This window comes from Gadus morhua, chromosome 17, assembly GCF_902167405.1.
Source record: "Gadus morhua chromosome 17, gadMor3.0, whole genome shotgun sequence".
Lineage (NCBI taxonomy): Eukaryota > Metazoa > Chordata > Actinopteri > Gadiformes > Gadidae > Gadus > Gadus morhua.
Window position 1 is genome coordinate 5,626,232 of NC_044064.1, and position 16,391 is coordinate 5,642,622.

The 16,391-nt window shown below is 45.3% G+C and overlaps 1 protein-coding gene and 1 long non-coding RNA gene across 2 annotated transcripts in view; both read right to left on the reverse strand.

Moving 5' to 3' along the window:
• Positions 1-6,550: 6,550 nt before the first annotated feature.
• The window catches only part of ndrg2 (NDRG family member 2), a gene marked incomplete in the record, with an annotated part of 34,337 nt that continues 24,496 nt past the window's right edge, over positions 6,551-16,391 (reverse strand). The window contains 15 exon segments of the mRNA XM_030338184.1: positions 6,551-9,570; positions 9,976-10,027; positions 10,423-10,458; positions 10,579-10,626; positions 10,797-10,848; positions 11,166-11,204; positions 11,624-11,727; positions 12,117-12,173; positions 12,704-12,790; positions 13,590-13,650; positions 14,234-14,296; positions 14,816-14,936; positions 15,247-15,352; positions 15,537-15,578; positions 16,259-16,352. Of these exon segments, the coding sequence (XP_030194044.1) occupies positions 9,398-9,570; positions 9,976-10,027; positions 10,423-10,458; positions 10,579-10,626; positions 10,797-10,848; positions 11,166-11,204; positions 11,624-11,727; positions 12,117-12,173; positions 12,704-12,790; positions 13,590-13,650; positions 14,234-14,296; positions 14,816-14,936; positions 15,247-15,352; positions 15,537-15,578; positions 16,259-16,333 (1,116 nt within the window).
• LOC115529531 (uncharacterized) overlaps positions 9,195-16,391 on the reverse strand; it is a 9,941-nt gene continuing 2,744 nt past the window's right edge. The window contains exon 3 of the long non-coding RNA XR_003973566.1: positions 9,195-9,207. This is a non-coding gene — a long non-coding RNA (uncharacterized LOC115529531). The remainder of the gene's footprint in view (positions 9,208-16,391) is intronic.

The window sequence follows — 16,391 nt, forward strand, 5'->3', positions numbered from 1 at the left end:
GGTCCGTCAGTCCGTCAGGGATTTAATCATTCAGTTACTCTAATCGATGTATTCTCCCAAGGAGAGCAAATTGTCAGCAAAACATCCACAACTCAAAACAGACCACAGGTTCACCATCCAATCATCCATCCTATGCATCTCAAACCACACAAAGCAGACACAAAACAGAAAGACCCCAAACCCTCCCATCTCTGCGACCACATTCAGCAGCAATACTCACAACCCCCTGGGCAGTCTGCACTGGTGGGGTCCGCCGCTGTCCTGGAACCAGAACGTTCTCTGCGGTCCACCAGAAAGGGGGGGTGAAACCGGGGCCGGGCCGCGGGGGATGTGGACGGGGAGTCCGACGTCATTATAAGAAGGCTGTGTCTGTGTCCGTGGGTTTTGTCACTTGTTCCTGCTGCCAAAAAAATCCTGATAAATATCTCTGGAATCCATGTCATAGGGGAAGAGGAACCTGCGAGCTGCCCAGGTGTGCCCTGCGTTGTCTCTGTTTCCTCCTGCCCATTCCTGCTCTTTTCTCAGTAAATGGACTACATTCATGCAACGCTTTTCTAACCAGCGGCCACTCACGGCGCCTTTTACAATATTGCCCAACATTCGCCCATTCATGCACACGCGGGGTTCACCACGCAAGGCGACTGCCAGCTCGTCGTGGGGCAGTTAGGGCGAGGTGTCTCGCTCAGGGACACTTTGACACTCAAGCAAGAAGGAGCCGGGGGTTTCGGACTAGCAACCCTCCGGATAGCAGCCCACCCGCTCTACCTCCTGAGACACATGCAACCCCTCCTAGTGCGCTCATTGTCCAGTTTATTCATTTCAAACAAAGGATACAGATGATAGGACGTCAAAGAGTAAGGCCCAATCCCCTTACCCCTCCCCCTTGTTTTGAAGGGGTAAGGGGTAAGGGGAAGGGGGAAGGGGAAGGGGTAAGGGGTAGAAATGGGATTGGGCCTTTGCCAACCACAGCCCACCACAACTACCAAACCTGGTCCAGGAGATGTGAAACAGAGGACGACATGGCCAATCCGTGTCATGACCAAGAGCTCTCCCTGCTGTGCCACAGGACGACGCTGGAGGTGATACAGGCCCACATCCTGGATCCACCAAGGCCAACTCCGCCAGCGGGAGAAGGTTTCTCTGGCAAGGTTGAAACCTAAATCAAAGCCTTGATGCCGAGCAATGGAGGATATGTGCTATTTTTTGCAACAAAGGTTGTTTTCCGGTTGTTGTATAATCTTAGTGTCATGCATATTTCATTGTATATGTTAATTTCATTTGTTTGTATGTCATTGTGTTGTTTTTCATTCGTGTGGCTGTTAAGTCTGTCTTTCAAAAGAGGTAAATAAACTCATTGAGACTGTCTGAATCAATTAATGTTACAAAAAATACAATACACTACAATAAGTAATAAGCCTATGTGTGTTATTATTCACTGAGTATTCAATGTCCAATCCCTACCCGCTCATTAATTACATGTTCCGTATTCACTCTCTAACTCCTATAGGAGTTAGAGAGTGAATAATGAGCAGGTATACCTGCTCATTAATTACATGTTTCTGTATTGACTCACTGTAAATAGCTTCTGATGAGTAGATACAGGGGTGGATATAATCATATTGTCAATCCTATGCTACGTTAAACTAATAAAATCCCTCATAAAACTACTAAAAACACAACATTTTATAGATATTTTTATATTATACAAACAGAAACTAATTAATTTATGATATGATTTGTATTAAGTGTCATGTAAAAACTAAATTCTCATACACTCAAAATGCTATAAGATACCGAATATTAAGAAACCTTTTTGTATAAACAATGCACACTTTTTTCAGTAATGTACTGGTGGAAAATTACAAAGCATTCAGAAAGAAAGCGAAAGAGGGCAATCTCACCTTCTCAGATGGTCGGATAAAACTAAACAAAGCTTGTCTGAAAGTTAAAGTTCATGTGACGAAGGTCCATCAAAAGAAATGAACTGGTTGCATTTACAAGAAATGACAACAGAAACTTGGACCCCACCCATTAGAGCAGGAGCTCATATAAAGTGAACAGCTCTGTTTCTCTTTAAGTTTATCCACGCCTCGCACCACCAGGTAAGTACACCTCACGCAACCTAATTTTGAAATATAAGAATAGTTGGTAAAACTGAATGTTAGTCCTAACACCGATATTCATAGCTGCATGTCATGATGACTCCACCACGTTGATGACTAATTTGTAAACACCACAATGTTTTAGCTTAGGGCTACGTTTAAGTTATGAGTTTATTGTTAGTAATAAACACAGTAAAATGATGGAAACACACACTTTTTAAATATGGCAAAACAAATCTCTGAATGAATGAACTATTGCATCCTTTTAATGTTTCTGTATTTGAGAAAAACCTGTTTTGAACATTCTATATTATTACCTTTATTACATTGAGATCAAATCAATAGGAATTATAATTTGAGAATGTTGAAATATGAAGCGGCACAGCTTTAGGTGCATTGTGGTTGTTGACAGTGTTGAAGTGTTGACATTTCTTCCTTCTCTGTAGCGAGTAAGATGGCTGCCAACATCAACAGTGATCTCCGGATCCAAAATGGGTTGGCCTCGAATCAACTGGACAATGACGAGAGGCTTCTTATCAAAAAACTCCAAAGTCTCGGCAAAAATTGCAACTGGTGCCGTGCGGAACTCGATGAGCTGTTGTGCGCTCTTCATGTGCGGTTTGAATCGTCGCCGACCAATTTATCACGGATAATAAAAGTCTTGCATTCTTTAGAAATCCATTACATCTCTCCGACTTTGGTACTTCCAGATGGACAGACGGCTAGACAGTTAGTGAAGGATCCAACTAAACCTTATGAAACCCTCCTGGACATCATAAGCAGGGACAAAGACAAAGAACTCACAGAGATTCTAGAAGAAATCCGACAGCAACAGTTAAATCATATAGACGAAGACCTTCTATCTAAGGTGAAAGATACTGTCTTGTCAGTCTTTCACAGCCTTAAATCCCCCGATGGAGAGTCTGAACTTCAAGGCTTGAAAAGGACATTGTACCAGCTTTGTCTTGGAGTGAAAAAAGCCAAAAGATACCTACCCAGATTGACTCAAATGGTGAGCTGGGTGCTGATGGCCCTCTCTGAAACCGGTTGGTTGATTCAAGTAGGCACAGGCGAGGGAAAGTCCTGCATCGTGGCAATGTTTGCTGCGTTTCGTGCCAAGAAGGGCGAGACTGTGGACATCATGTCCAGCTCCCGGGTTCTGGCAGAGAGAGACTGTATTGATTGGAAGACATTTTATGAAAACATGGGAATCAGTGTCGATTGCAACACAAGTACATCCAGAGATGATGCGGCTTTAAAGAAGTGTTACCAGTGCCAGGTGGTTTATGGATCGACTGACCAGTTTGCTGGGGACGTGCTGAGGCAGCAATTCCAGCGCATGCATATACGCGGGGAAAGGCGATTCCAATGCGCAATCATTGACGAAGCAGACTCTTTAATGCTGGATAGGGCTTGCCACACGGTTTACTTGAGTAGCGAAATGCCTGCTTTGCAGCATCTCAACCCCCTCCTGGCATTGATATGGTACACCGTGAACCGATACGATAGGATTAACTCCCAAACCACAGTGGGTCCTGAATGCCTTTTCCAAGACATTGTGCTTGAAAACCTCAACCGGAGGGAGGGTGTCGACAAGTTTACTGTCCTTCAAATGGCAGAAGACGCAGGGATCCTTTTACAAGGTACCGTACCTGACATTAAAAACTGTCCAATTCTTCTTGGAACAAAAATTAAGGAAAATTGTCATGTTACCGCCACCCAAATGGCTGAGTTTTTTCAGTCAGTGGAGATGAAATACTCAACCAATCGCTTTGTCCTGCATGTACAAAATGATGCCGGAGCGCTTGAGGAGCTGAACCCTAGATCCCCAGTTGACAACAGTGAAAGATTCCAGGTGCCGTTGCTGCATATCAAAGGCGCCATCTGTCGTTACATATATAACGATGGAGAGTCACCGATAAGTGCAGTAGAAGAAACAGTGAAAGGTTTCATGCAGTTCGAAAAATGTGCAGTGACTGATGGCGCCACCGTTTGCCAACTTCCTAGATTCCTTGCCCAGCTGGTGAAGTCCAAACTGAAGTCATGGATAAATCATGCATTCATAGCCCAAACACTGTCAATTGACGAAGATTATATTGTTGAGCAAGGGAGGGTAGTGCCTGTTGACTATAGGTACACAGGTGTGGTTGAGAGCTATATGAAATTGTCAGATGGGCTTCAGCAGTTCCTCGAAATGGACATTGGACCAAAATTAGCAACATGACAGTCATCACAAACTTCATGTCAAACTATTGTTTATTTCAAAAGTACAGTACTCAGATATATGGAGTCACCGGAACGCTCGGTAACCAATCAGAAAGAGCGGTGTTTCGGAGACTCTACAACGGGGTCAAGACTTGTGACATACCTTCGTTCAAACGGAGGAAACTGTTTGAAGTTCAAGGTTTGGTAGTCAAGGATGACAACGAGTGGCTCAAGGAGGTCTGCAAAGTTGTTACAGTGCAAATCAGTCCTACTCCATTTCGAGCCGAAAGAGCTGTGTTGGTAATCTGTGAGACAATCAACAAAGCAAAGGCGGTTTACAATGCTCTCAGTGATGACATTTCCCAAAAAGGGCTATACATTAACAACAACTGCGACAATTAAGCAATCTTTCAAAAGAAGCTTGAAGCTGGAGATGTCATTATAGCCACTAACCTTGCAGGTCGTGGGACTGACCTTACAATATCTGAGCAGGTCAACAAGGCTGGCGGTTTGTTTGTAGTACAGACCTTTCTGACCCCAAATGGGCGTGTCGAACAACAGGCATTCGGACGCACTGCTAGACAAGGTTCTCCTGGGTGTGCCCAGCTGGTTGTTTGTCTCGATTTTCCCTCAACAAGTGCACCATGTTGTTCCATCTCTCTGGGGTTTCCGCAGGTTTCACCTGAAAGCCATGCCTCAAGATTGACTGCTGCTAAAAAAGCCAGAGATGTGTCTGCGGAAGACAGTCTCTCCCGTTATGTGAAGCATGACATTGAGGAGCTGAATAAAAAAGATAATCTGTTCGGAAGGTATCTGGTCATCTTGGATGAGTTCTACAAAAGCTATTCAAACAAACCGCCAAAGTCGGCGGTTGACTCCCTGAACGAAACCTGGGGTCTGTGGTTACTCATGCACTTCGACAAGGACAAATCTATTCAAGACTTGACCAGCAGGATGGAAGCAGACATGAAAGCGGCGTGGGCAAAGGTTGCATCGAGACATTCACCCTCCTCAAACCTTCACCATTACACAGGGTTTGGCAATGACCTGCGGGAGGCTGGCAAGCCTGAGGAAAGCATTGTCATGTACACCAGGGCCATAGAAGAAGATGGTGCCTGGGCTGCCATTGCACTGTACAACCGTGCAATGGTGGTTTTATCCCAAAGAAACCAAAGGCAGGACGAAAGCTGCATGAATCAAGCACTGGCTGATTTGGATGATGCTCACATGTCCATTCAGTTCTACCAGAAACAGATAGAAGCCACGCTGACCTTCTCAAACCTAGCCACCAGAACCCCCAAGCCCAGTGCCACCAGATTTGAAAAGCACATGAGGAAAAAACTCTCGATATTGGAGCTGTTCAAGAAAAATGTAATCAAGGCCTTAGGTACTCTTATGGTAGTCAGAGACGATTACAAGGTGGTAGAGGTCAAGCAGTTGCCAGTCTTGTCCATGATTATTGAAGACTTGATAGCTTCAATTTGGGATCAGCTTAGTGATGTTCCACTAGGGCAAAGGCTGAACACTACCCAATGTCTGGACTCTCTGATAGAACTCCAGATTCTTGAGTCAATGGGCTTGACACATATCTTTACCTTGGTGCCTCAATTCTCCTTTCTGCAGTACATCAAACGTTATGTAAACCGCTAACCACCAAATGGTTTGAAAAGTATCACTAGACGACTGACTAATGATGATGACTAATGCCATAGTAATCATTGCAAGATATGTTTTATTGTATGCTTATGTTATATGTATAATATTTTCAACCTTTTTCTTGCATTGGGTTATTGTATTATTTTAAGAAATGTATTAACTATGGGACATGAAAAGAAAACAGCTGGCACAAAGAAAATGCCCTTATTTTATTTTGTTTGAACCGAAGAGCACAAATTAAAAAGAATGATTTTAATGTTTTATTTATATTATCAAATGGTTATTCCAGAGAATAGGCCACTGCACGAAAAGATAGCCATAAAATAAAATACACACTATATGGAATTATTTAGTTGTTATTCAATTATATGCTATTACGGGCCAACACTGTATGTATTTATATAACTGATATGAATGGGTGGTTCCCCATTCATATCAGTTATGAACTCCCCATTCATATCATCAGTTATGAAATGAATGGGGAGTTCTTTCGGGAGTTCCCCAAAGTCCTTCGGGAGTTCCTCAAAGTCTTTCGGGAGTTCCCCAAACGGCCCAACCATTGAAAATCCAAATGCAGAGACAGAAAAAATCTTCTTCAGCTTTTTATTAATATTTAATGTTTTTCTTTATCATAGTACACAGAGAAATTAGCCACACAAGTTTGATTGTATTCTCTTAAACATTTTTTTTATTGTTATTTATTTATATTATGCTATTATCCCTTATTAAGCTAATGCCTAAAAAGGTTACACACAATCTATCACACATTTCAACTAACTTGAGAGTACACTAGGACAGTAAACTAACACTTCACAGAGATAAAACCTAATTATTTCCCTAAAAAGAGACATGGGTAAAAAAAAAGAAACATGGTAAAAGCAAAACAAAATAAAAAGGACGAGCATTACATTCGCACAGCCCAGCTCAACAAAATTTCTCATTTCCCACCAAAAAAGATTTCACTTTCTCTTTCTCTCTTTATTTCGGACAGTTGTATGCCCCACCTCTTATTCCTTATTTGGTAAAGGGACCAATGCCTGATTGGAGGACTCATGTTTCAAACTGGGACGCCTAATCCTCTCATGGCTGTTATTTCCATGATGAATGCCAGCCAGGAGAGGTTTACTTCAGCCAGGATCTTTACCACACCACAACCTGACCTCAACCCAACACCTGAGCATGACCATTTCAAACTTCACACCAAGAAGTCTACCGTTCGTTAGCCATTACGGAAACGTGATCGATTAAAAGATATCACGGAGGACGCACCAGAAAAGGTCCTGTTTGAGACACAACGTGAAGGGGTCATCCGAGCGCGTCATTGGTTAAACCAGGGTGGTCCTATAAACGCATTAATGTTTACAAGGGCAGTGTTGAGCTTAGAAGGAGGGAGAATCCTCTTCCCTAACTAATAATAAAGCAGGGGATTCCCAGAACAGCATTTCTAATGTAAATTCTGTGCTTTAGTGAGATATAAAAGTAAAAATATTGTCCAGCTGCGCTAAAGGCTTATTGTTATGGCCAGTAGGCAAGCTAACTGGTTCAAATACTGGTCAGCTTTGGAGCACTCTCGGAAAAATACAGAAACCTGGCACTTTAGAATGACAACGTCCTGTCGTACCCATATTTGGAGCTGAACATTTATAATTTGTCATATTATTATTTGACATTAATTATAATGTTTGACGATATTATTATTTGATAATAATATTTGAGCATTTAAATATTTAAATCGTAATAAAAATGAACTAAAAAGTTCAACTGTTAAAACTGAGCACAGTGGATCCTAATCATAACCTAATTAATATAATTAAATGAATGTGTGGACATTTACGGAACTCTGAACTCTCAATAACAAAAACAATTGGCACAAGTCATTCAGGAAACGCTTTTTTTGTTTTGTTTTTCTTAGGTGTTCCCAGATACTTTGGTCGCTAATGCTAAAGGACATACTTCTTCAAGTGCACGCTTTTATTTTGAAGAGTGAGTGAACGGGGCTGGTGCAGAGTTCTGTCGGGGTCATTGAAAGAGTTTAGTTGGCCTCTCAAAATCACAACCATGCAGTACATTTTTCAGAAGGTGCGTTAGAAAAGTAGACCTCCGGTGTCACTCCGCAACGATGGATGAATAATAAAAATGTTCACTTTGGCAGCGTATCGCTGTTCTACTAGGAAAGGTGCTGTCTGACCGGAGGTAAGAGTTTGGTTTAGAAATGGCGCTATTCCATTTCAGCCCACTAGGTCGGCAGTATAAACCCAGAGTGCAGTAAATCAACATGGCCGCCAGAGCCAATTAACGTTAAGAGTCACACCTGTGTCAAAATGGTTCATATTGTGCTTATGGGTGGTAACATTTTCTAAATATACCATTCGTACTTGCAGAACACACACAAACACACATACATAGAAACACATACACCCAAGCACAAAAAATTAAAAATATAAAAAAGGTGAGAAATACTGAAAACAGATGTGCAGATACCAGGTAGCCATTTTCCAACTGCAGGACAAGCCCCGCTACAACTCCATTCCCAATGCATCACTTACAAAAACAGGATTATGGAAGACAGCCCGGCAACAGCAAGGTGGAGGAAGTCACAACATGGGATTGGCTGTTCCCGAGATTATTTCAACCAATCGGTAGTCCCTACCCCAATGCCGGAGCAGTTTACATAGAGCAAGAATAAACAAGTTACACAAAGAGAAAAAAACTCACAAAAACTAGCCTTAAGTTATTCCGACATACACACATCGTTAAGTTTTTCTGCTAAATATATTTTTTTCATCTATGTCATTTTAAACTTAATAAAAAGTTATTTGCTAGTACGTTATTGTCATTACTAATATCAATGTCATTATCACCTTCATCTACCACAAGCATTACCAGCATTATAACTATCGGTATCAGGGGGAGTGGTCTATACAGGCCCCACCCCCTCACAAAGGTGAAAGGGCTGACGAAGAGTCCAATTAGATGGACGGAGAGAGGACTGGCCGCCGCCCTTCTCCTTAACTCCTCCTCTCATCCCAATTCCTCCCACTAGTTTGACGACAGAAACTTCTAGTTTCTTATCTCCCTGTTTTCAAAATGGTTTCAAAACAGTCGTTTTAAAACAGTAGTTTGGGACGGGGCTCAGATAATGGGCAAAAAAAAAAGTGCATAAGTATAAGCTGATTTAATTATTATTCGCCCCAATCTCCATCCGTACAGGTTGAGGGGATTTACAATAATGATCTTTCTGAGTCTCTGTCACACTCACCCTTTATCTCCCTCTCAACATATTTACCCCCCCCACTCTCTCTCTCTCTCTCTCTCTCTCTCTCTCTCTCTCTCTCTCTCTCTCTCTCTCTCTCTCTCTCTCTCTCTCTCTCTCTCTCTCTCTCTCTCTCTCTCTCTCTCTCTCTCTCTCTCTCTCTCTCTCTCTCTCTCTCTCCTCAGCAGGACACCTCCATGGTCTGGGGCGGGCTGGGGGGCACCGGGCCCCCCGGGCCCCCCTGGGAGCCCTGGGACAGGGTGCGGGAGCGGGAGCGGGAGCCGTCCATGGAGAAGGAGGAGGAGAGGGAGGTGGTGCGGGAGCGGGAGAGACGCGTCATGCAGGACGAGGCCACTAGGGGGAGGGAAAGAGAGGGGGGAGGGAGGGATGGCGGGGGAGGGGAGGGGAGGGGGTGAGGTGGTTGGAAGGGGGGAGAGGGAGGGAGAGAGAAGGGGTAGAAGGAAGAGGGAAAGGGAGAGGGGGGAGAGAGAGAGAGAGAGAGAGCGGGGTTGGAGGGAGAGCGATATAGGAGGAGGGAGAGGGGAGGAGAAAGGGAGAGAGAAACAAAAAGACAGAAAAGATTGTTAATTGCTGAATGTATAATTCTATATAAATAACACAACTCTGTAATTTTTCTGCTTTGGCTCATGCTTGGCGAAAATGTATTTAAATCAAAATGAATTATGAATCAATTTCCTAAATCTAAAAGGGATAAAGCAAAAGAGAGAAGGGGAGAAAGAGTTGTCACTTGAGACTTACTGTATCCCATGCCCTGAATGAAGTACTTGAAGGCCTCTGTCAGTTTAGCCGGCTGCAAACAATCACACAACCATGATGAGCTCCACCAATCAAATCACTGCATTTATTCCTAAATCCCGCCCCTAATGTCTGCGTTCTGCTTACATAATACACACGATTATATTAATACATTATCCCGCAGAAAACAATGTACTTTACAGGATAAGTCTAGATACATGATGCAGCGTAATATATATATATATATATATATATATATATATATATATATATATATATATATATATATATATATATATATATATATATATATATATATATATATATATATTATCTATAGAAAACGCAATATATGATTGAAAATAATTTATATACGATACATTATACAATACATACATTAGACGTGAGTACTTTATAACTTATGAGTGTATATTAAGTACATATTGTTACCTGGGTTAACTGTGGGAGACCTCCAGCATCAGCCATCTGTGGAGAAAAATAAATATTATATCAACAAATTATTGAAATATAGACAGCATGGCAGACATCATGCACACAGGGATACAGAAAGACGACAACCAGGAAGACAGACAGCCAGACAAATACCTTCAGGAAGGAGGTTGTGGTTGGGTCGAGTTTGCTGTTGCATTCCACCTTGTGGACAGATAGGGTAAGGAACACCTTAGAACAGTCTGACAATATTATTATTACGTATTTTATGATAATTACTAGGTTATTCAATAATAGTTCTTAGAAAAACAATGGAATTAATGTTTTCATGAAGTTGACTTGGAAATGTCCATACAATTTCAGATCAAACTTACAGCAGCATCCTCATATGGAGCTTGATCACCCACCACCAACATCACAGGGCACCTGGGAGAGAGACGGAGAGAAGATTCATTCCGCCATGCTGTTGCCGTCGTAGGGGGTTGTCACGTACACTGGTGCTACCTTACTCGTCCACTAGGCGTCTCCCTTTTCCCTTACAACCACTTGTTAGCGTTTGTCTTTTGCGTGTCGTTGGACAGTCGAAAATAAACACCTAAATAGTTTCTTTATGAAACTGGGTGAACATTTCGCACCGAAAAAACACGACTAGCCTGACACCTGTTTTTCAGTCTACCTGAATCTATGTGACTGATCCAAAGTTAGAGTTTAGAGTGTGGTTTCTGTGACGGTAGGATACTTACTTGAATGCACAGCTGCGGTCGATGGTTATGTCCCTGCGGCTAGAGAGACAGATTGAAGAGTTCAAACTTGAGTTTGGTTTGATTTTACATAAGAATTATGTACTTAGACTTACACACTTACTGCTTCTTACCTTAGGTAATATAATAGTAATGAATGCATGTGCACAAGCAGGGGAATATGTGTGATATTGTGTGTTGGTGTGACTGCATATGAGTGTGTTGTATATCTTTGTGTGCATCCATCCATCCGTGTGTGTGTGTGTGTGTGTGTGCGTGCGTGCATGTGCATACGCTTGTGTGTGTGTGTGTGTGTGTGTGTGTGTGTTTGTGTGTGTGTGTGTGTGTACGTGTGTGTGTACGTGTGTGTGTGTGCGTGCCTGCCAGCCTGTGTAAGCCTGTGTGTATGCGTGTGCATATAGTGTGCGTGCGTGTTTGCGTGTGAATGTGCCCTGCTGCACCTGTTGTAGGACTTCCAGAGCAGCTCCACGTTGGACAGGTGGGGGGCCTTGGAGATGCGCTCCCGCTGGGCCTGCAGCAGCTCCGTGTTGGCCACCAGCTCCTCCTGGATCCCGGCGAAGGAGAGACACCACAACCACAGGCTCAGTCAGAGGGTCAGATTGGCACAACGATCCACAACGGTGACGTCATTTAGAGTGACAGGTGACGTCATTAGAGTGAGAGATGACATCATCTTAGTGAGAGGTGGTGTCATTAGAGATGAGCGGTGACATCATCAGTGCGAGAGGTGGTGTCATTAGGGATGAGCGGTGACATCATCAGTGCGAGAGGTGTTGTCATTAGGGATGAGCGGTGACATCATCAGTGCGAGAGGTGTTGTCATTAGGGATGAGCGGTGACATCATCAGTGCGAGAGGTGGTGTCATTAGGGATGAGCGGTGACATCATCAGTGCGAGAGGTGTTGTCGATAGAGTGAGAGCGGACCACGGTACCTGGCTGAAGAGATGGCTCAGGATCTGTTCTGTCACGGAAGACGCCACGGAAACCAACTGGAGACGGAGACGGGAGAGATTATAAGTGTGTGTGTGTGTGTGTGTGTGTGTGTGTGTGTGTGTGTGTGTGTGTGTGTGTGTGTGTGTGTGTGTGTGTGTGTGTGTGTGTGTGTGTGTGTGTGTGTGTGGACACATAATAGCCTTCATTTTGAAGGGGACAAAATGTAATTCAACCGACCATCAAGCTTAAAAAGTGTGAGCGACAGGCGGAAGGAAGAGGGGAGGCAGGGAGAGGACAGGGAGACGGAGAGCGAAAACCCGCTAACTCAATCACCGATATCCCGACACGATCACAGCCTCGTACCGCCCGCCTGAGGCCCTACATGATGGAGGGCTCTGCTCGGCGCAAACTCAATTCAAACCCCATTCGGATTCCATTTCATATCAGCTGATGCGCTTATTGATCGCCCCGGAGGGAGCTATGAGGACGGGACCACGAAGAGATAATGGATAGGCCAATCAGAGTCCAGATGCAGCGAGGAGTGACAGACACACAAACAAACCAACACGCAGCGACGATAGGATACCTTGTGTGCGGCCCACTCCATCCATCCCCTGGCGTTGGGGTCCATGTTGATCAGAACCAGACCCTCCACAGAGTCCGGGTGAGCCAGCTGGTGGGGGGGGGGGGGGGGAAGAGAGAGAGAGAGAGAGAGAGAGAGAGAGAGAGAGAGAGAGAGAGCGAGAGAGAGAGAGAGAGAGAGAGAGAAGTTGGGAGAGAGCGAGAGAGAGAAGTTGGGAGAGAGCGGGAGAGAGGTTGGTAGAGAGAGTTTTACTTTTTATTTTATTTAATAACGCCGTTTATTTTATTGTTCACCTCCTTTGGCAATGCAAATGTATATTTCTCATGCCAATAAAGCTTTTTTGAATTTGAAGAGAGAGAGAGAGAGAGGGACAGAGAGAGAGAGAGAGAGAGAGAGAGAGAGAGAGAGAGAGAGAGAGAGAGAGAGAGGGAGAGGGAGAGGGAGAGAGAGAGAGAGAGAGAGAGAGAGGGAGAGAGAGAGAGGGAGAGAGAGAGAGAGAGAGAGAGAGAGAGAGGGGGAGAGGGAGAGAGAGAGAGAGGGGGAGAGAGAGAGAGAGAGAGAGAGAGAGAGAGAGAGAGAGAGAGAGAGAGAGAGAGAGAGAGAGAGAGAGAGAGAGAGAGAGAGAGAGAGAGAGAGAGAGAGAGAGAGAGAGAGAGAGAGAGAATGAAAGAGGGTTAATAACTTTCAGAGTTCATTAAAAAAAGGAAACCAGTTCTTGCAAGTGTTGTGACACCTAGCATCGTAGCCTAGCAGCTCGCGTCCCTTGAGGCTACCATCCCTTGCGGCTAGCTAGCAGTGCTACGCCTTGTCCCTTGCCTCCAGGTGGTGAGGATGTGTGAAAGAGGAAGCGTGGGAGGAAGAGGAAGAGGCACAGATGTCTGACCCTCACCGCAAACTTGGAGAGGATGTTTGAGCCCGCCCCCACGCCCACGCCGATCACACTGCGGAACCTGAGGGCGAGAGAGAGAGAGAGAGAGAGAGAGAGAGAGAGAGAGAGAGAGAGAGAGAGAGAGAGAGACAGAGAGAGAGAGAGAGAGAGAGAGAGAGAGAGAGAGAGAGAGAGAGAGAGAGAGAGAGAGAGAGATTAGCACCCAGGTGATAAGGATTTACAGATGGATGGTTTCTGCGTGACTTGTTGTTCTCCATTTCAGATGTTGCCAATACAAAGATACTAACTGGATCATACCGGTCTATTCCCACTCCCAATGTTTGCCTAGCTGGATCTTGGTTTACGTATTGACGATTAAAATATGTGTTCACTATGCTGCACTGAACATTCCCTGAGTACAGTCGTTAAAATAAGTACAAGCACATAATGAATAAGAGGTGGTTCATTCTGGTTTCGTACAACTGTAAACAAACGTTTTTTTGTCGATTCTACCGTGTGCGTAGTAACTCAACTAACTAGTTCCATACTTGTAGTCGATTCTACAGCGTGCCAGGTGCTAGGAGTCATCCCCCCCTGACCTGGTACGCCCTGTGGGTACGCTGTGGGTCGTCCTGCCCTCGTCGTACTGCTGCTGGTTCACTTACTTGAAGGACTCGAGTACGGACGGGATCATCTCGCTGATGGTGTCCATGGAGGGGTACTGGTAGCTATGGGAGAGGGGAGGACACCGTTCAGCTGTCATGGGATGGATCTCTGAAAAAAGCATTTTCGACTGAAGGGACAGTTAGGAGTATTTTGATAACCAGGAAAGGTGCAACACTGAATGTTTCTAATTAAATGTTGATCATGAATGAAGAGAGAAGGGAGACTTATTTGCATTTTCACACAGACACACACACACACACACACACACACACACACGCACACACACACAAAGACACCAACACACATCTACACACCCATACACACTCAACCACACACGCGCACGCACACACACACACACACACACAGACACCCACACACATCTACACACCCACACACACACACACACACACACACACACACACACACACACACACACACACACACACACACACACACACACACACACACACACAGACACCCACACACATCTACACACCCACACACACACATCTACACACCCATACACACTCACCCACACACACACACACACGCACACACAGTGGAGCAGAGAGGGTGTGTACCCGGCGGGGTAGAGGGCGGCTCCCTCCTCCTGGCCCGGGAGGTCGATGTGGACCAGAGCGAAGTTCTTCACGATCTCCTGCATCTCATCGAACCTGAAGAGTGGAGAGAAGCAGCTCTTGCCTGGGGGAGAGAGAGAGGGAGGGGGAGAGAGGGAGAGAGAGAGTGAGGGAGAGTGAGGGAGAGTGAGGGGGAGGGAGAGGGAGAGGGAGAGGGAGGGGGAGAGGGAGAGTTAATCTAAGGAGAGGGAATCCATAAAAAATTATGAACAGACAGTCAAACAGGCTGACAGTCAGACAGACAGTGAACAGGCTAACAAAAAGACAGGCAGACAGTCAAACAGGCTAACAGAAAGACAGGCAGTCAAACAGGTTGACAGACAGTCAAACAGGCCAGCAGACAGACAGACAGCCAGGCAGACGGGGGTACTGACTGTCCAGGCCCACGTCGTGCACGGTGAGGATGGCGGGCCGGCGGGCGTTGGTGGTGCATTGGACCGTCACACGCAGGGGGCCATGGGGGGTCTCAATCACATGCACCTGGAGAGAGAGAGAGAGAGAGAGAGAGAGAGAGAGAGAGAGAGAGAGAGAGAGAGAGAGAGAGAGAGAGAGAGAGAGAGAGAGAGATTGTTAGCCACCACTGGATAGCTGCGTCTGTGTTCAAAGTGTTAAGGACCTAAAGGCTCCATAGCACCGAAAGAAAACAAACAGACAAACGCCTCACCGTCCCACTGTCCAGCAGTATCCTGGCAGCCGCCTCCGCCTCCTAGAGGGGAGGGAGGGAGGGAGGGAGGGAGAGAGGGAGGGAGGGAGGGAGGGAGGGAGAGAGGGAGGGAGAGATTGATAAGATAACTAAGGGAAACAGGTCAACTTTAACTCTACAGACCGAACAGCGGACGGTACCTGACAGGGCAGAGTCATTAATGAGGAGCGCCCTTTAAAGCACCACGGGAGGCCTTTCAGAACGCGCATTCATTTCCTAATAAAGCGGATCATCAACGCTGTATAGAAGTACATGACGCAACAAGCTTCCTCCGTTTAACGCCTCGAGTGGAATGACACGCAGCCCACTTATGTTTCTTATAATACACAGAATGCTGATATTTCAGCGTCTTATCTCATATTCCAATGAGCTCATCTTTTTCAGTCTCTCTCAGTCCTAAGACTATTATTATGATATCACAGTGCACAGGCACCTTTATATTTATTCCTGTGAGAACACCTCCAATGATCATGCATGTGCGTGCGTGCGTGCGTGCGTGCGTGCGTGTGTGTGTGTGTGTGTGTGTTCGTGTTAATGTGTATGGGTCGGGGTGTGCACGTGAAGGTGTGTGCATGCGTGTGCAAGTGGAGATGTGTGCATATGTTTGAGTGTGTTCGTGGAGGTGTGTGCGTGTGTACGAGTGTGCACGTGGAGGTGTGTGTGCACGTGTGGGCGGGGCTGACCTTGGTGGCGTCCGTCGGGGCCGGGACGAGGGGCTTCTCCTCTGTGATGGCGATCTCCTGCATCTCTGTTGTCATGGTCACCACAGCTTACTTCCTGTTGGGGTCATGGTTTGGGGGAAGGGGGGGGGGGGGG